An 18,835-nucleotide genomic window follows, 5' to 3' on the forward strand; every position below is an offset into this window, starting at 1 on the left:
AATATATATATATATATATGATATACACAAGTGTCAGTTGCTTGTCTCTAATACTGTCTCTAAGCATAATACTGTCTCTAAGCACGCCTCGAAGGGAGGTGGCCTCATGCGTCTCTCCCTCATTAAAACAGAGAGACAGACGGCAACAGGGTACCCCCCCAAGCACAGCAGCTGCGATTCCTGTTGGCATAGCAACAGTGTTGGCATCCTTTGCAAGAGCCGGTGTCTCCTTTCGTCTCCTTTTCCTCTGCAGGTTGTCCCCGGGAGGACACACCCCATCATGCAGAGCACTATTGCAATACCCAGCGGTTTTATTGTATCTGCCATCAAGATAGGAGAATCCCCCTAAGGATTTCCCTTGGTTTCCTAAGGTCCTTAGGGGGCCCCGTAAGGGTCACAGAGGGCCCCCGAAGCGCCAGTAGGGGGCCCTCTTCGGGGGCACATTAAGGGCCTCCACAGTATCTCGAAGGGCCCCGTAGTGGTCCTTGAGGGCTCACTTGACGGTCTTTGGGCCCCTTAGTTAAGGGTGGCTAACTGGGCTATTCTTTCCTAAGTTTCTGTTGTACCTTTAGTACCAAATAATACAAGGAGTCTACAGTTCCCTAGAGGATATTCAACAAATGGCAATAGGGGCCCCACCATGGGGCCCCCCCACAAGCAGCCTTCATAGGCCACAGAGCCGCCTCGAGAGGCCCCCATGGAGGCCAAAAGAAACGGGTCTGTGGGACCTCGTCAACCCTCGTGGGCTTGTTGTGGGGGCCTGCTACGATCCCCACTACCTGCAAATGAGGCAAGGAAGAACACTAAAATCAGCCGGAGTCTCGAGGTGTCTGTGGGCCCTCTCAGATTGAACTGCTTGCTGCAGCTAGCAGGAACCATAATGGGGCCCCCATTAGCTGCTGCAGAGAACAGAAACAGCAGAGGGCTTCTTCTGTTCAATAAGATACAACAGGGGCACTGCATTATCATTGAATTATATTAACCTAACAAGCCCTTCAGGGCCCCTAAGTAGGGACCAAGACCTTAGAGAGGCCAGCGGGTCTCCAAATGGTCGCGGAAGAACTTCTGGACGACCCATCGCTCACATTGCTGCGCTACCTAGTGTACATACACACCACAGACGCAGCAGCAAAACCCTAAACCCTCAGGGTTTAGTATGTCTAAACCCCAAAGTATAGCCCTCTCTGGGTAGCAAAAGCATAATTTACATGCACGGTACAACTAACACCAGCAGTAACAGCAGCAGCAGCAGCAACAGCAGCGGCAGTACGCGTTGTCTAACCGAGTGCAACTCTGCTGGCCCCACGCCAAGTTGGTCTGCGACCTTCATGAGGGCGACGGTGTACATGAAAGGGAAGCGGCCTGCACATAGTAGTTAACACCGGAGGGGAGACAGGAGGCACATAGGCTTCTAATATCCATGTGTCTCTCCCTCTTGCGCCTGTGTCCTGTCTGCTGTCTACCTGTCCCTCTCCCTGCTAGAGATCTGCGGAGGCAGCAGAGAGCCTCCCTGTCTCTTATAGCTGTTTCGTGTAGCTGCTAGTATGCTAGGGCTTATCGTTTAGCCGAGAAGGCTTAGAGCTGCTCGTCTCACTTGTTGCAAAGCTGCATGCAGCCTCCAACCGCAGAGGTAAGGCTCTGCCGGGGCCGCAGCCCCCTCCCTCGAAGAAGCTGCTGCTGCCGTCCCTTAAACCAAATTTCTCAGGAATAGCGGCAGCAACGAATGCCTTAAAGGACCAATCCGGGGCCCAGTACTTGCTGTGCAGCGCGTCCAGCTCCTCCTCTTGCTCCTCTTCTTTTTGCTGCTGCGGTTCATGCTGCTGTGCCAACTCGTCCTGCTGCTGCTCTTGATTCTGGTCCTCTTGCTGCTGCTGCTGCTGCGGTGCACCTTGATGCGGCTGCTCCTGAGAGCCCACCGAAGTCGAGGGGCGAGAACATGAAGCATCTGCAGCTAGTGATGTTTCTGCTGTTGCTGGTGTTGGTGTTGCGGAGGGAGAGTCTTGTTGCTGCTGGGCTGCAGCAGGAGGTGCTGAGGCTGTCCTATACTGCTGCAGCAGCTCTTCCACATCATCTACAAGACTCCGCCCGTTGGCTGCCGAAGCTGCTGCATCTGTTGCTGTGTTGTCCCGCAGCAACGCCCCAAGGCTCTCTTCCCCCTCTGCTTCTTGCTGCTGCAGCAACAGCAAATCGTCAGCAGCGCCCATTTGCTGCAGCAGCGAAGATGCCAACAGGAGAAAGAGGGACTCTGCTGTCCCGTCATAGCAGACGTATGGAGACCCTAGCCACTGCAGCCGCAGCTGCTGGTGCTTCCGGAGACAGTCCAGAGCCTCCTGACGAGCAGCAGCAACAGCAACAGCAGCAGACTTCGCAGGTCTAGGCAGCGGCAGCAGTGGCAGCTCTTCAGCTCTCTCTGCAGCAAACCGCTGCACCACCGCAGCCCGGTGCGGCTGCAGCGGCAGCAGCACACAGGGCTCGCAGGCCTCTGCTGCACTAACAGAGTGCCTGTAAAGCTCAAAATGTGTGGGCCCGCTGCTACTGTTGTTGCCATTGCTTTTGCTGCTGCCGTTGCTGCGTCCCCTCCGGCGGTGGCGTTTCTTGTGGTGGCGGCCGCTCTTGCTGTGGCGTTTCTGCTGCAGCTTCTCTTGCTGCTGCTGGTGTTGCATGCTGATGTAGCCAAACGCTGCTGTAGCGATTTCCACAGCCTTCTCCAGATCTTCTGCTGCTTCTGCTAGCGGCATGGTGTCTCCTTCTGTTTCCACAATGGCGCCGCGTTCTTGCAGCTGCTGCTGGCGCTGCTGCTCCTGCGAATTTTCAGTGCCAGACGCAGCAGCAGCAGCAGCAGCAGCTTTGTTTCTCGCAGCAGCAAGCGCAGCAGCAGCCTGAGAATGAAGGGGACGGCAGACCAGCAGCTCCTCTGCACGCTGAAGCGCCTGCTCCTGCTGCAGCAGGGGACCCATAGACCAAGTCTTAATCCCCAAGTCCGTGTCAAGAACAGTTGTTCTGTCTCCCTCTGCAACAACAGGTAGCTGTATACTACTTGCTGCTGCTGCTGCATCCGCAGTTGATGCTGCAGGAGACAACAGCCGAAACAGAAGCTGTCGGTTTGTAGGCATTGTCTCCATCAAGCGCTCTACTGCTGCCTCAGCACCCAGCAGCCCAAGAACAGCGGATTCGAACTGTTGTTGCTGCTTTTGCTGTTGTTGCTGCTGCTGCTCATCCTCTTGCCGTGAAGCAGCAGCAGCAGCAGCAGCAGCAGCCAAGGATGCTGAGCTCACATCTCCAAAGGCTTTGGAGACAGCGGCAGATGCTACTGGAGAGACAAGCGGTGGCGGCAGTTGGCTGCCCCAACACCAGGAGGGCAAGGAAAACTGCTGCTGCTGTTGTTGTTGCTGCTGACGCCGCGATTGCGGCGTACTCCCTGCATATGCCAGCAACAGCTGCTGCTCCAGCAGGACCTCTTCAGCCTCTCCTCCTCCACATATTGAAAAGGTATTGTCTTGTGTGTCCCCTCCCTTTGCCATGAGGGACTCGAAGTGCTCCAGCAAGCCCACCAAGTCTCCCCCCTGCAAACAAACCCTAAACCCTCATAAAGCCTATTCAAGCCTTACAAACCGTCGTCAATCCATATAAACCCCCGTACACCGAGATAAACCATCGCAACCCTCAATAGGAGCCAATCTACCTAAATAGACCCCAATCAACATTTAAAGCCCTAAACAATTTTCATAAACCCTCACAAACCCTTATCAATCCTTATACACCGTAATAAAAAAGCTTGAAACACCCCAGAAGATGCTTACTACCCCTATAAGACCCTCAGCGCAACGCTGTCTTGTAAACGTAGGTCTAATGCCACTAAATGATTGTTGCTGCTGCTGTTAGTTAGACTAAGTGACCATTGACATTTCCGTAGGGTTCTCACAGGCTCCCAACAGAGGCACCACACGCCCTACAGCAGCAGCGGAAAAGCCGACCCACCTCTGGGTGTAGCAGCAAACGGAGAACAGGGGCTGGCAATAGGTCGTTCGGACGAGAGTGTTGCTGCTGTTGTTGTTGCTGCTGCTGTTGCTCCTGCTGTTGTTGCTTCTGCTGCTGCTTCTGATGAAAATGGTGCAGCAGCAAGAAACGGATGGCTTTGCGACCTGCACGTCTTTCTCCGATTTCTTTGGCGGGAAAGAAATAGAGCGTATAGCCGTCTGCTGCTGCTTCACCTGCAGGTTCTGCAGCAAACGCAGCAGCAGCTGCTGATGCACTGGCTGCTGCTGCTGCTGCGGCAGCGCACTGGCGAACTCCAACTACCCACATCAGCATCAGCCCATCGAGATAAACAAAAAAGCGGTCGGTCGCCCATCGCAGAACCTGGAGGGGTAGCCGACGAGGAGACAAAGGCCCCCCAAAAGCCGCCAGGGGGCCATCTACTTTGTTGCTGCTGCTGGTGCTGCTATTGTTGCTAGAGGTGTTTTGAGTTGTCCCTGGAGACAAATTCTCACACTGAAATCGCTGCGTCGAGGGCTGCTGGGCGACATCAATATTGCTGGTGTTCCCACTGCTGCTGCTGCCGTTGTTGTTGCTCATGGTCCCCCTGCTGTTGCTGCTGCTGATGCACTGCCTACGGGACAGCTCTTCAGCAGCCTGAGTGCAGAGGTTGAGAGCATCCCTCGCAGCAGCTGCCAGATCCTCTCTGTGCTCACAGGTGCTGCTACTCCTAGTGCTGCCGCTGCTGCAGTTGGTGGGGGCTGCAGCAGGCTGCCACTGCATGATGGGATAGAGGAGTCTAAGGGCAACAAGAATGCATGCACCCGCAGCCAACTCTAGTGGACATCCCCATGCATTCGATTTGCTGCGCGGTGTCAGAAGCCTCCAAGCATCGCTGTGTGTCTCTGGAACCCCACAGGGGGATATTTGGGGGGCTCCTTGGGGTCCCCAGGGGTCTCCTCGCTGCCGGGACCAACGCATGCGCCAGGGGCCCCTCTTGGACTGCTTCTTGCGCGCACCAGCAGCAGCAGCAGCAGCACCTACTGCTCCTGATGCTGTTGCTGATGATGCAGCTGGTGATGGTGCTGCCGGTTTGCTGCTGCTACGGCCCCCTCCATCGCTCGCGCCATCGCTGCTGAGCCCCTCTTGCTGCAGCACCAAGGAGAAATCGCCACCTTCGCCGCTGCTGTCCCCTTCTGGAGGTTTCTTGCCGTCTCCTTCTGCGGCGTCTGCGGATGGTGCTGGTTCTGTGGCTGCCTCAGGTGTCTCCTGAGAAACCTGAGAGTCCGCTGCTGTCGCTGGTGCATCTGCCACCACCTGATCACTTCCCCCCTCCCCAGAGATAGGCCCCGTCTCGGCTGCCGCTGCGGTTGCTGCGGTTGCTGCGCCTGCTGCTTCGTCTGTTTCTGCTGCGGCCGCCTGTGCTGCTTCAAATGTTCCTCCTGCACCAGCTGCGGCACCGTCGCTCCCAATACGCCTGCGTTTGTTGGCGTTACTATCTTTCCCATGGGCTCCTTTGTCCCCTGCAGCAGCACGACGAATGCTGCGGATAGACTTTACGCACTTCCGTATGTGCAGCGGCGGGGGCCTCATTGGCCTTGTCTGGATTGGTGATGGAACGAAAGGAGATTTCCTGGGTATTTTAATGTGTCTGTACTCCTGAGCTGTGCGCAGCTTCTGCTGCAGCAGTCGCAGCTGCCCCGGAAGCACCTGCTGAAGCAGGGCGTTGGCTAGCAGCATCACGAGAGGTGGCAGACGCAGAAGCGTACCCACACGCGCAATGAGGGCACTCGCATTCACAGGGGGGCCCACAGAAATGCCGAGGGCCGCCAAATCCTGCAGCAGCGTCTGGAGCCGAAAGGCATGCGGCAGCGACTGAGGCTGCAAAGCAGCAGCAGATGCAGCAGAGTTGGATGTTGCGCCCAGATGCAGAAGAGCCCCAGTAAAGACGCGGCACTGGTGCCACAGCGCTGGGGGAGACAGGCGCAGCAGCGAAAGAGACCCTATGCGATTCTGAGACACAAAGGAGAGATACGATCCCGTGCAAAACCAACCCCTTGGAGTGTCTGTAGATGTCGCATGCATGCACACGCACCGAGACATCGACAAATTCAAGCAAAACCTGCACACTGCAAACACATCCAAGTATACATATACCCATATATATACATATGTATATATATAAATAGAGAAAAAGCGGCAACGCAGGGGAGGCAAGAGTCCCCTCTTGAGCAAGGAAGCTCAACTGGAGGCAGAAAGAGGAGCACTGGCACAGAGTCAAGCTTAAATAATTCTAAAAGGGCTATGAGAAGAGAAGCAAAGAGGGCAAGGGGACAAAAAAAGACACATAGGCCCCAGCAGCGCACCTGTAGCAGCAATCTCAGGACATCTGCAGCAGTCAGGGGGATGCGGCAGCGTTTAAGAGCTACAAGTAGAAGCGCCAGCAGCAAATCCATGTCTAGGGGTGGGAGCGAAGGCGGTAGGTGAGGAGACAGCAGACGACTGCCTGTCAAGGCATTTACTCCACATGCACCCGAGAAAAGAGCAGCAGGACCGACTGCCTCAGGGTGTACAGAAGTCACCTCCAGCCCATCTGCTGCTGCGCATCGTACAGAGAAGCGCCCGCTGCAGCGTCTAAGAGAGAGCAGCGTTCCCTCTGGTGCGGATGCAGCAGCAGTAGCAGCAACAGCAGCAGGCTTGGCTGTTGCTGCTGCTGCTGGTGCAGCTTCTCCCTGGATCGTTCCTGTTGGGGTGCGCTGAGTATCCCCTGCTTGAGTGGAAGGTGTTGCATATTTCTCCGTTGTTGCGTGGGGTATGTCTGTAACGTCTTTCCCCGCTGAAGCAGCAGCTGAGCTTCCCGTTGCATCTGTTGGTGCATCCGCTGCTACTGCTGATGGAGTTATCATGATTGGTGCTGCGGCGGTCTGTTGGTGGCTGCTGCCTGCACGGTGAAGGAAGCAGGTCTTGATGATCGACCGCCGCCAAACAACACGAACAGCAGTCAATCGAATCATAAGCTCAAGAGCAGTAGCATTTAGCTCGAGAGAGGGCCCCCAGGTCCCTTGGGGCCCCTTCTGTTTGCGTTGTCTTTGTTCTTCAGCAAGCCATCGCTGGGGTCCCGCTCCACGTGTCCCTCGGACTCCCACCGTCTTTTCTGCGCTGGGTTCAAGGGAGGAGACTCCAAAGGCTGCGCAGAAAGAAGAAGGAGACAACCCTGATAGCTCCTGGAGCCGTTGTGTTCTCACATACCCCAACCATTCAGGAGACACCGCAGGAAACAAACCATGCTGCCTCGACGCGCCTCGTTGCGTTTCTACGCGAAGCAGCAGCTGTTGCTCCCGCGGCCCAAACACCTCCAGCTGCTGCTGCAGCTGCTGTGCACCAGGCACTGCTGCTGCAGCACAGTGAGGACCCCCAGGTAAGAATGGGACCCGCAGCCGACGCCGAAGGCCCCCAGTTACGTCATCTGTTGCGTCTAACAAAAAGGCAGCGCCCACTCCAGGGTCTCCTTCAAACGCAGCAAAGGCACCGCCAGCCTTGACCGAAGTCTTCCCCTTCTCTTCACCTCTAGCAGTAGCAGCAGCCACAGGACCAACAGGGGCACCAGCACCAGCGCCACCAGTTAATGCTGCTGTGCTCCCTGGTGCCACCTGGTCTAAAGCCAAAACTTCCGCTGCAACTTCCTTCAACCCACCAGCAGCAGCCTCGGCCTCCAAAGTGGCTGTTGCTTTGTCCCCCAAAAGCTTCACCTGCTGCTGCAGAAGACTATGCGCGCTGCTGCTGTTGTTGTTGCCGCTGCTCGCAACGGGTATTGCCAAGGCCAACTCCGTGTCAGCTGCTGTCGCCTCTGTCGTGCCTTCAGCAGCAACAACAGAAGGACAGAGCAGCAATCTCCTGCGTTTTGACTCCGGGGATGCGCCTGCTTCTGCTTCGCTGCCTTGCAGCATTTCCAGCTGCTGCTGCTGTCGTTGCGGTTGGTGCTGCCGTTGGTCTTGTTGCAACTGCTGCTCTTCGGCCTGCTGCTGCACTGGCTGGTGTTGAGGTGGGGTGGGGCCTTCCAGGGCTAAGCGCGACTGCTCACAAAACTGCGGTGCTGTTGCTGCATTTTCCTGCAGTAGCGCTTCAACTCGAACGGACGTAGGCGCAGCAGCAGCAGCAGATCCTGGTGTGGCTTCCGTTACCACTGCTGCTTCTTCCGTTGTTGCTGTTGCTGCTGCTGCATTCAATGGTAACAGCTGAGACGCTGGGAGATAGAAGAATCCCTTATGGGCCTTTGAGCGAAAGGAGGCGCCCATCATAGGAAGGGTACCAGGGGGGAAACCTGCTGCTTCTGCTGTAGCAGCGGCAGAATCAGCAACTCCTCCTGCTGCAGCTGCAACAGAGGGGCCCTGCGTTGTGGAGGAACGCCGTCGACGCCGCGCCGCTGGCAGCAATGCCAATGGCATATCTTCATCAGAGTCATCTGCTTCTGTGCGGGTTAGTGGTGGGGTCTGTGTTATTGTTTCTGCTGCTGTTAATGCGGATGCTGTTGGTCTTTCTGTTGCCCCTAAATCGCCCTCAATGGCTTCTGCAGTGTCGCAACACGGCTGCTGCTCGGGTGCAGCATCGCACAGCTGCAGCAGAGTTGAACCTCCGTTTTGCTGCTGCTGTTGCAACAGCTGCTGCTGTTGTTGTTGCTGCTGCTGCTGTTGCTGGTGTTTAAGAAAGAGAAGCAAGAAAAGGAAGTCATGCTCGTACACCGCGTCTATCTGCGCACATGCACCCCACACTTGTGTCTCTCAAGAGCTCCAGCAGGGGCGGGAGCAGCGGCAGCAACTGCAGCAACAACATTTCCGGACTGTCGTTGCTGCTGCCGCTGCAGACGGGATGATGGAAAATATGCCGCTCCTCGAGGCCCCTTTGCCGTGCTGCTGCGGTGTCTCCCCAGCTCACAATCTCTGCTGCCGTCTTAGGCGTGGTCCTGCGCCAGGCCGACCGCTGAAATGAACTCAAAGACACCTCGAGAGACCCTAAAGAAAACGTATGCGCAAGCAGATACAGCACAGCAGATAGGAGATAGCTCTGAATACCAACAGCAGCGACGCCAGTAGCAGCAATCCCTCTGCGATAGCAGCAAGAACCCCAGTGGCGGCCAAAAATTATGCAGGGGGAGCGGAGGGAGACGACAAAAGGAGACACCCAGAAGGAGCAAAAGAAGATAGATTAGATGGGCCACCAACCAGCGAAGCGTGTCTTGAAAGACGTGCAAGAAAAGCAAACAGCAGAGCACTAGAAACGCTACTGAAGAAATGTTGCAAGAACAGGAGGAGACAGAAGGGGAAGACAGAGAGTAAGCCGCCTGACAGAAGAAGAAAACGAACATGAAGAAACAAAAGGCAGACAGGCACACACGCAGAGAGACAGCCCCTCACCTAAAGCAAGGGACCTCTCGTGGGCCAGCATCGACAGCAGCTGCCTGGAGACGTGAGGAGAGGCAACGCCTGCTGTCTCCTTCCGTGTCTCTCTTTGTGTCTGGCTGGTGCCGTCCCTGGTGCGGTGACGCGGTCGCCTAAACGTCTCTCCCGTTGCTACTGCTGCTGCTGCTGCCTCCGTTGGTGTCAGCGGAGGCCCCAACGCAGCAGCAACAGAAGATACTGCAGCCAAGAGCTGACGACGGCCCTCGTGGACCAGCTCCTCCCCGGCCGCATCCTGCTGCTGCTCTAATAGATCGGTTTCCCTCTGCTGCACCAAGGGCAGCAGCCTCTGCGCTGCAGCAAGACGGTCAGCAGCGCGCTCATCTCGCGTCGCAAGGGCTACTGGGGCTAAGGTGCAAGGCACGGCCACCAGGCTGGTCTGAGCAGTATCGGGCAGCCGATTGTTCTTTCTGCACTTGCTGCTGCTGTTGCTGTTGCTTGGTGCTCCTCCTGAGGCAACGAGAGCATCCGCTGCAGAGCTGCCTTGCGACTCCCCAGCTGCCGGGTTCAAGGGAGCCCCAGGCGCCCCCGGCGCTCCCTCATCACGAACAGAAAGAATGAGTCCACTCGTGCCTACCACGCCGTCTGCAACAGCTGGGGCAGGTGCTGTTCCTGTTGCTGTTGCTGTGGCTGGTGCTGCTGCTGTTGCAGCTGCGCCTCCTGCTGGGGGTGGGGTTGAAGACTCAACACGCGTCAAGAGACGAAGGCGTCTCCTTGAGAAGGTTTCTCTTTTGTGCTGTCGCGCCGGCAGTAGCCTCTGAACATATGCGAGGCGGTCCAAACCCATAAAGCCAACCACTGCACCAGCAGCAGCAAACGAACACACAGTAGCAATTACAGGGGCAGCAGTAGCGTATGAACGTGCAGCAGCAACACAAAGGAGCAGGGACAAACACAGCATCAGCAAATCCAACAACAGCACCAAATGCAGCAGCAACAGCGAATGCAGCAGCAAAATAGGCAGCCAGAGCCGCAGAAACAAGAGCAAGAATGCACAGGGCCATAAAGCAATGGGGGAATACCAGAATAGAAGAGGAGGCATGAACCCGAGGCTGCCAATCGGGAGAAACATTGGGGAGACAGGCAGCTTGCAGTCGCAAGAAGGACCAATAGAGCCAAGGCAAGAAAAGAGGAGACGTCGAGCAGTAAAAGAATTCAACGGGATCCCCACACCTGTCTTCAACAGCGGAGGGACACTGGGGTCTTGCAGCAGCTGCTGCTGTTCCTTCTGCAGCTCTTTCGCGACCTGCTCCGCATGGGAGACAACTCTTCCCGCCCTAACCAAAGAAGAGGCACAAACGAAACAAGCCAGACACACCCTGGTGCAACTCCCCGCGTTCAAACATCGCAAACGGCAGCCCACAGCAAGCCACAAGGCACGCGCCGTGACTCCCACATTTTCGCGTAGAGAGCCGTGCCAACTAAGACTTAGGGTTTAGGGTTTGTAGGCCTACGGAACCTTGACAACGTTGGAGGAGATGCTACAGAAAAACGTCTCCACCGGGAGCTCGTGGCGAGCGAGGAAGCCTAAGTACTGCAGCAGCACCTGAGGTACAAGGAGCAGCAGCAGCAACGAGTAATATGTTAACGTGGTGTTGCTCTAAGCGGGACTATAGGACAGCAGACAAGAGAACACAAGAATGCGTGGAGACTGCAGCCACGGAGGCAAAAGACACAAGTACGAAGACAACGACAGCAGATATAGAGACAGGAGACACAGAGGGACAGCGGAGAGGGATACAGCAGACACCACGGAAGCAGGAGGCACAGAACGAGAGCCCTAAGGTCTACCTTTCGGGCCTCCAGTTCCAGAAGGTCGGAAACACCAAACTCCTGCTGCAGCAGGCGGCAGCAGGACTGCAGCAGCAGCGCCCAGCAGCGCAGCAGCGCAGCATCTGACACGGCCCCATCTGGGCCAAAGGTCTCTCCAGCTGCTTCTTCAGCATTGAGCCACAGCAGCGGCTGCTGCCAATAGTTACCGAGGGCTTGCTGCTGTTGACGAGACACCCTAGCAGCAACAGCAGCAGCTGAGGCATCGCCTGCTCCTGAGGCACCAGCTCCTCTACCACCTTCTCCCCATTCTTCCTGGCCCTCGGCATCTTCATCTTCATTAAATACCATCTGTGAGGCAGCGGCGGCAGCAGCAGCAGAAGCAGCTGGGAGGGTCGCAGGAGGCGTGTCTGTTGCTGCAGCACCCTCATCGGGGTGACCTTGGGGGGCTCCGGGGCCCCGCAACCCCACAGCAGCAAGCGCTGCAGCAACAGCATCCGACCCCAGCAGGTCATGAGACCTAACACGTGCTGCTCCCATTGCTTGAGTCGACTGCAGCATTTCAAATTCTTCTTCTTCGTCTCTTGTACCCAGCTGCTCTCCTTCTTGAATAGCCCCACAGTCTGAACATATCAAGAACCCGCTGTGGTCTATGCGAGGGGGTGTGCCGCTACCGCAGCTATTGCAGCTAAACGCGGAGGGGCCCCCGCGAGGGCCCGCCGAGGCGCGCTGCTGAGAGGCCGCCAAAGATGCCTGCGAAGCCTGAGAGGCAGCAGCCTGCTGCGACCCACGCAACAGACGCCGCACCAAATCCAAGTTGCTCTCCATCGTGAGAATTTCCGGACAGCTAGGATTTAGGGTTTAGTGGGCCAGCGGCTGAAGCAAACCGCGTGCTCGGCAAGATCGATTATATATACGGTCAGAGGCAGGGTTTTAGGAGGAAAGGTGCAGCCCACGGTCAATGGATTAGGTTTTCAAGAAATCCAGTGTGTACGAAGGGTCTGGAATTTAGGGTTTAGGGTCTGGCGAGGCCTGCACGATAGTGCTATGGACTCAAGGCCCCTGCAGCGGCACACGATGAGCGGGAGAGAGGTCCCCAAGGGAGCGTATGATGCACTCAAGGGGCCCCCAGCAAGAAAGGAGACTGGATGCAAATCCCTTCTAAACCCTAAAGTACTATTAAACCCTAAAGGACCCTCCGTCTGTAGGCCGTTCAAAGACACCTGGGGGGTCATGGTGGGCACTGCAGCTCTGCCAGGGGAAAACGCCCCCAGCAGTCAACTCTAAACCCTTACCCCTATGTGCTAAGCCCTACATCGTATGGTCCAGGCCTCTCCAACCTAAGAAGAGGGCTGTCTAAGGCCCTTTTGAGGGGAAGTCGGCGCCCAAGCGAGTGGTTCAGCGTTTATGGTTTAGAGTTAGACGAAGTGTTGAGGGGCTTCCTCTTGGAAAAATAGTTTAATGCATTTAAATGCACAAAAATATGGATTTTATTCTCTAGATGTTATATAAAAAGGCCGCCAACTCCTCCCTGTAATATCTCAGCCCCATCGGGGCCTGGATTGGCTGCCTCGGGGCCCCGTGAGGAGCACCATGGCCCCCCTTGCCTCATCTTGATGGTTTAGGGTTAATAAGGTTTAGGGTTTGCGTTGCATGTACGCATAATTGATGCTTCGGTCCTTCTGGATTAGGAAATCCATCGTGAGGGGCCTCGCTCCAGCATTGGGGCCCCCGTTTTCACTCCTCCTCTGGGGCCCCCGTGAATTTGTTGAAGGGGGTTGCATTGTTGTTGTTTCATTCGTTTGTTTGGTTTGGATCTTTTTGCTTGTTTGCATTTGGAATTTGTTTCTTTCTGTGAGCCCTAGGGCACCACTTCATTTGGATCGGCAGGTTTTTCTACTCGCCACGGTTTTAGGTCCAAGTATTTCTGCATAACTGCTTTTGTCTTCATGTACTCTGGAACCCCTTCTCCCGCCTCCTCTGGGCCGGGCCCTGGGGTAGGGTCGTGTGCAATGCCTGGAGGAGGTGCTGGCATGCCAACGACTTCTCCCTTGGGCCCCCCTGTTTGTTCAGGGGTGCCTCCAGCCCCTCCGACGCCGCCAGGCCCGCCGGGCCCCCCCGGTGTCCCAGAGGGGACCCCATGCGAGGCGCCTCCTCCGCCACCGCCGCCTCCTCCCCCTGTGAGGCCGCGGGGCTTGCAGAGGCCGCTGAAAGAAGGAGACTGGGAGTGCTCAGACCCAGCGTGTTTAAATGTGAATTTCTCAAAGAGGACACGGTGCAACCGATGCGGGAAACCTCGACCAAAAGGAGTGGGTGGTGCGGTGGGGGCCCCTGGAGGGGCTCCCGTGCGGCAAGGCGACTGGAGCTGCGGCCACTGCGGGAATCTTAACTGGGCCCGACGGTCCAGCTGCAATATCTGTAATGCCCCCAAACCCTCTGCCTTCGACGAACCACGTATGGGGAGGGGAGGAGGCCACTTCGACTTGCAAGATCCTAATGATAGGCGTGAACACGATTCGGATGAAGAGACATTCGATGAATTTGGCCGGAAAAAGAGACACAAGGCCCCACGGCAGCAGCCTCAGCAACAGCAGCAGCAACTGCAACAGCAGCAACAGCAGCAGCAGAAGGCCGGAGAAGAGGAAACGATCAAACTTGTCTTTCCCCCAGCGCCTATTCGACTCCCAGAGAGCGACGAAAGTGAAGAGTCCGATGGAGAGGAGCCACGACCCCGCTCCTCTAGCCCCGATTGGAAAAGACGATCCCGCTCACGGGAACGACGATCTCGATCCCGCGAACGGCGATCACGATCCCGAGAAAGAAGATCTCGATCCCGAGAAAGAAGATCTCGATCCCGAGAAAGAAGACACAGGCATTCCCGATCGAGAGAAAGGGACAGCAGGCGTTCGCGATCCCACGAGAGGTCTAGGAGGTGAAGCGGACAACCCCAACACACATAAGCACATAGGACAGCCCGCCGGATATATATATTTTCAGATTGTGTGCATAGTTGCATGCACTATATGCATGCATGCACACGCGGCGAAATTTTATTCCCGGGACCACCCATCCAGGCGCTCCGGTAGTTTTACTGTGAGGCTTAAATGCAAGGAGAACAGGGTTATTTCTTCGATATTCGAGGAGAAAGATATAGAAGTCTCCTCCTTCACAATAACTTTAGTTAAAGCTGCGATGTGTACTGTGCCGCGTCATTCAATTGACGACCTCGTGTGGACCGGTGTGTAGGTGTACCACACAGGCGCGGCCTAGGTGCGACGGCTGTCCTGCACACATCCTAGTAAGCAAGCGGTGCAGCTTTCCTTTTTCTCGGGTTTTGTGTTCGCAAGACGCAATGCTGGCTTTCAGGGGCTCGCAGGAACGGGAGGTTTGTTTGGCTGTCGTGCTTCGGTTGTAGCACCGGCAGCCTCAGCTCCCAGCATAGGTAACTGTGGGGCCTTGAGTTTTCGTGTAGTTGTAGGGGCGAACGTTGCAATGATGGGTTCTTCCACTTGTTAAGTGGTGGTTTCTGACCTTTTCGAGCATAATTAGCCAGCTGATGTGCTCGAGGTGTTGTTCGGGTAGCTGAACTGCCTGCCGTAGAAAATGCTATAGATCGTGCAGGTACTGACTAGCGTGGGGGGATGCGATTAGTTGCTTTGATGTTGCGGAGCAAGACTAAAACACATTTTTCTGCTTCGAAAATTAAACTTCATTGTACACTATTTTAATTGTCAGTTCGTAGCTGGGATGTACGTCTAGGGGAAACGTCCCACCGGTCGCCCGTCGGCGCAGCCCCGGTCCGGTGTTTGTAGTTGTGTCAATGGCCTTACTTTGTCGCGAAAAAGGGCAAATAATGGTAGTTTATGCATTTGGAACGATCGTGTGTGGACGAGAAGGAACTGCCGTTGACGAAATATTTCTTTGGTTTTTTGCTTGAAGTTGCCTGCAAGGTGGGTGACCTCTGGTCGGTCTTCCGTCTGGGGCACGGCTAGATCGGCTACCCCTGTTGCTTTTCAGTTTTTATATTGCTCTTAGCTGATAAAACGCCTTTCAGGCTCAACTGACTCTTCTCAATAGCCGTTCGTTGTTCCGTTTTCCATCAGTAGCACGCCCTGCCTATAACCTTGCGGGTTCAGGGTTGACCGGCAATCGTCTGCGGTGTTCTCCAGAACAACATCGCCGCACATTGCCAAATATTTCGCAGTTTTTGATAGCAAAGCTATCTATATGACATACGCATCCTCAGGCATCCTTTTTTAGCAGCCGGGCACCCGTGTTGACGACCGCAGACAACTCGCGGATAAGCTCAAACGGAGCGCAGTAGATGAGTAAGATTGCATACAGCCTGCAGCCTTTTCAATTAGATCGAAAGAACAGGATTTTGCTTGTTGACTGTGGAGGCTTCGGAGCCCAGTGGGTGCCGCCGATCATCGTCCGTACCCCCCATTCCTCCATGACAATGGGATCACGAGTCTGTGTAAAGCAACCAACAATGCTTTCTATGTATTTCTTTAAGGGCAGACTTGCCCAATCTGTCTTAATATTCCTTTCAGCTGTTGCGCTGCTGGCTACCGAGGTCCATTTCCTTGTTTCTGCAGTCCCTCATGGGACCTTCGGCGACCACTGGGCGAACGGTGTGCCATCCAGCCCACCGCCTCTCCAGTACCTCAGTCAGCGCATTTTATTGAAAAGTGTGGAGGAAAATGCTCTCTCAGGGGAAATAGAGGGCAGCGCCGCTGATGTTGCGGGGCATAAGCGAGATGTGTTTACTAAGTATCCCGACAATGTTGACGAGACCCTCGGCCTCGATAGCAGTTTTAACCCGGCATCACTGACGCCCACTTCAGGCGCTCAGGGACCACATGAATTTGGAGAGAGCATTCAAGTAGAAAAGTTGCAGCCACAGCTCCGGGCACAGCAGCATGAAGATGGTTCAGATGCAGAGAGCGGCGACTGGGAATGGGCGGCTGAGGACGAGTGGACGGCAGAGGAGCAGCAGAAGAAGGAGCAGCAGCAACAGGAGCAGCACGATCAGGACGACAAGGGAAACGACAACGACGATCAGAAGCTCAATGCGGGAGGTGGAGTTGTCCCGCAGTGGCACCTGGAGAAACCTGCAGCAGAAGATGACTTATCAGTCTTAACCAATGCAGGCCCTAGCGGCGCCGGCCGAAGGACATCAGACAGAGTCGTTGGCCAAGGCAGTGAGCAGCAGTGGACGCAACAGCGGCAGAACCGCAACGGGCAGCAACTAGAGCACGACATGAATGGCTGGTTTGGACGCCCTTCGCAACAGCCGCAGCAGCAGCCCTTGCCGCCGCAACAGCAGATGCTGCCCCCGAACCGAAACCCTTACGGACGGGGAGGCGAGGGTGGGCGACCTAATCCAGGACCCCCAATTAACGGGCAAGGAAGCTCGAGGGGCCCTTCTGGCGGCCCCTTTGGGGTCCCTTCTGGGGGTCCATTTGGAGGCCCTCCAGGGGGCCCCTTCAGCGGCCCCTCAGGAGGTCCTTTTGGGGCCCCCACAGGAGGTCCCTTTGGGAGCCCCTCGGGGGTTGCCTTTGGGGGCCCCCCGTCAGCTGCAAATGGGGTCCCACCTTTCGGCCAGCGTGATGGGCCCGCTAATGGCCCAGTTGGGGGTTCATCTTTCGGGCATCGAGGGGGCCCCCCTGCAGTATTATCTGGGCCTCAGGCTTTGGGCCAGCGTGAGGGCCCCGGTGGAGGCCTACATGGGGGTCCACCTGGAGGATCCTCTCGTGAACCCTTTGGGGTACAGTCTGGGGGCCTTCCTGGAGGGGTACCTGGAGGCTCACATGCGGGGCAGCCTGGGGGGCCGGGAGGCCCACCTCTAGGCTTCTCAAGGGTACCCACAGGGGCCAGCTCTGTCGGCATGTCTGGAGGCTTACCTGGGGATGCTCTACGGGGCTCCGCTGTGGGCCCTTCTGGGGGGGACCCTACAGGCTTCCCTGGAGGAATACCTGGAGATGGAAGTGGGGGCCCCATGCATGGGGGCCCCCAAGTGGGTTTCCCCGATAGCATTCCTGGGGGCGAGAGGATGGGCCCTCCTCGTGGCCCACGTGGCGCCCCTTCTGCGGGTGCACCTGCTGGCCACTTGGGAGTCGGTAATGCACAAAATGGAGTAGAGGGGTGGTATGATGAGGAAGATGAGGCCATCCATGGACAGAGAGAAGGGGAGGGAGACGCTTTTGACAGGCCTCCGCAGCAGCTCCCTCCCCAGTTGCCTCAGCAACAGCAGCAGCAGCAAATGCAGCAGCTGCAGCCGCAGCAGCTACCACTGCCGCCGCTGCTTCAGCAACCGCAGCAGGGTCTGCCTGTTCCACAGCAGCAGCTGCAGCAGGCAGCTCATCAGATGCAGCAGACTGCTAACCATCTGCAGCTGCAGGCACACCAACTGAAGCAGCAGCTCCAGCGCCCACTTCAACAGCAACCGCCCCCGCCTGATGTGCAACCTCAACAACGGCAACAGTTGGAGCAGGAAGAAGAACAGCTGGAAGCTCAGGAGGGGCAGCAGCAAGACCAAGACGACGAGGGCACGACGAAGCGGAGACGGAGGCATTTCTTAAATGCTGCACTTGCTGCAGCACAGGCAGCAGCAAACACTTTCTTTGAGGTTGCTGGTGATCCGGAGAACAAGAGCCCTGAGGGGGAGGGGCAGGTGCAGAGAGTAAACTTGCAGCAACTAAACAACCAGGTAGAGAATATAGTCAACGACTTTCTCAAGCCTGTGCAAGGAGAGACCGGCAGCAGGAGCAACCGGAGAGGCAGCACGACCCTGCGAGCTGCAAGTGTTGACGATGAAGACGGCGCCTACTCCCACGATGAGGAAGACTCTGAAGAGGACTACATACAGCAGCAAAAGTTCCGCGCACAGCGGCAGCAACTGTTGCAGGAGCAGCTGCGCAACCAGCTTCTACAGCAGCAACAACAACAAAATGGCAACCAGGAACAAGGAGCTGCTACAGGCAGGGACGGGGATGTAGCCAACTACCGCCGAAAAGCCCTTGAAGGCTTGAACGCCCGCAGGCTGCCGTTGGAAGCCTCTTAGCTGTTATTCAGTGCAGGTTGCAGGGGGCCCCTTTAACTGCCGCAAGGGGATCCCACAGAATGGTTAGCATACAGGGGCGCTGCTGTTCTCAGCAACAGCTGTATGCAGTGTAGACAGAGACGTAGATAAGCGAACTGACATAGAAAGATCGCAGCCCTGCTGCCGTAGAAAAGGAAAGCAGGCTGCAGCTGAGGCTGCACAAAGGCCCTCATCAGACACTCCAGTAATACGACGTAAGTCACAAAGCGTGCGCGCATACAAGCAGGCATGCAACCATGCATGCATGCCTGCAGCAACTTTGTCCGATAAAAGTAGCTGGAGTGTGGTACTCGTTGGGCCCCTTGCCACTTGATGACTCTAGTTCATACTGCACTGTGCCGCCTAGTGTCTAGATAGCCACCAACCAACGCGCATCTCACTAGCGCATGCTTAGCAGCCATCCATGACTGCATGAAGATGCGGACACAATCGATCGCTAGAGCTGAGGCCTCTACAACAGAGAAGCGCCTTTCCGCCAAAACGGACCATTAACTGTGTCAGAACTAACAAAACAGGTTTGTGGGGGAGATTA

The 18,835-nt window shown here is 56.2% G+C and overlaps 3 protein-coding genes across 3 annotated transcripts; 2 read left to right on the plus strand and 1 right to left on the minus strand.

Moving 5' to 3' along the window:
- Window positions 1-639: 639 nt before the first annotated feature.
- EMWEY_00003440 (hypothetical protein, conserved) lies at window positions 640-12,026 on the minus strand (the record flags this gene model as incomplete). The annotated part of the gene is made up of 10 exons (XM_013480290.1): window positions 640-779; window positions 1,283-1,362; window positions 1,595-3,563; window positions 3,979-5,988; window positions 6,342-8,723; window positions 8,908-8,984; window positions 9,387-10,226; window positions 10,602-10,705; window positions 10,883-10,974; window positions 11,220-12,026. Coding segments are annotated over 10 exons (8,501 nt in total), but the record flags the coding sequence as incomplete, so codon positions are not given.
- A 1,121-nt stretch (window positions 12,027-13,147) lies between these two features.
- On the plus strand, window positions 13,148-14,134 carry EMWEY_00003450 (zinc finger, putative; the record flags this gene model as incomplete). Its single annotated transcript, XM_013480291.1, has 1 exon — window positions 13,148-14,134. The coding sequence occupies one exon, from the start codon at window positions 13,148-13,150 to the stop codon at window positions 14,132-14,134; it is 987 nt and encodes a 328-aa protein (XP_013335745.1).
- Window positions 14,135-15,657: 1,523 nt separating this feature from the next.
- Window positions 15,658-18,264, plus strand: EMWEY_00003460 (hypothetical protein, conserved; the record flags this gene model as incomplete). Its single annotated transcript, XM_013480292.1, has 1 exon — window positions 15,658-18,264. The coding sequence occupies one exon, from the start codon at window positions 15,658-15,660 to the stop codon at window positions 18,262-18,264; it is 2,607 nt and encodes an 868-aa protein (XP_013335746.1).
- Window positions 18,265-18,835: the final 571 nt, after the last annotated feature.

This window comes from Eimeria maxima, genomic scaffold (assembly GCF_000499605.1).
Source record: "Eimeria maxima Weybridge genomic scaffold, Emw_scaff18, whole genome shotgun sequence".
Taxonomy (NCBI): Eukaryota; Apicomplexa; class Conoidasida; order Eucoccidiorida; family Eimeriidae; genus Eimeria; species Eimeria maxima.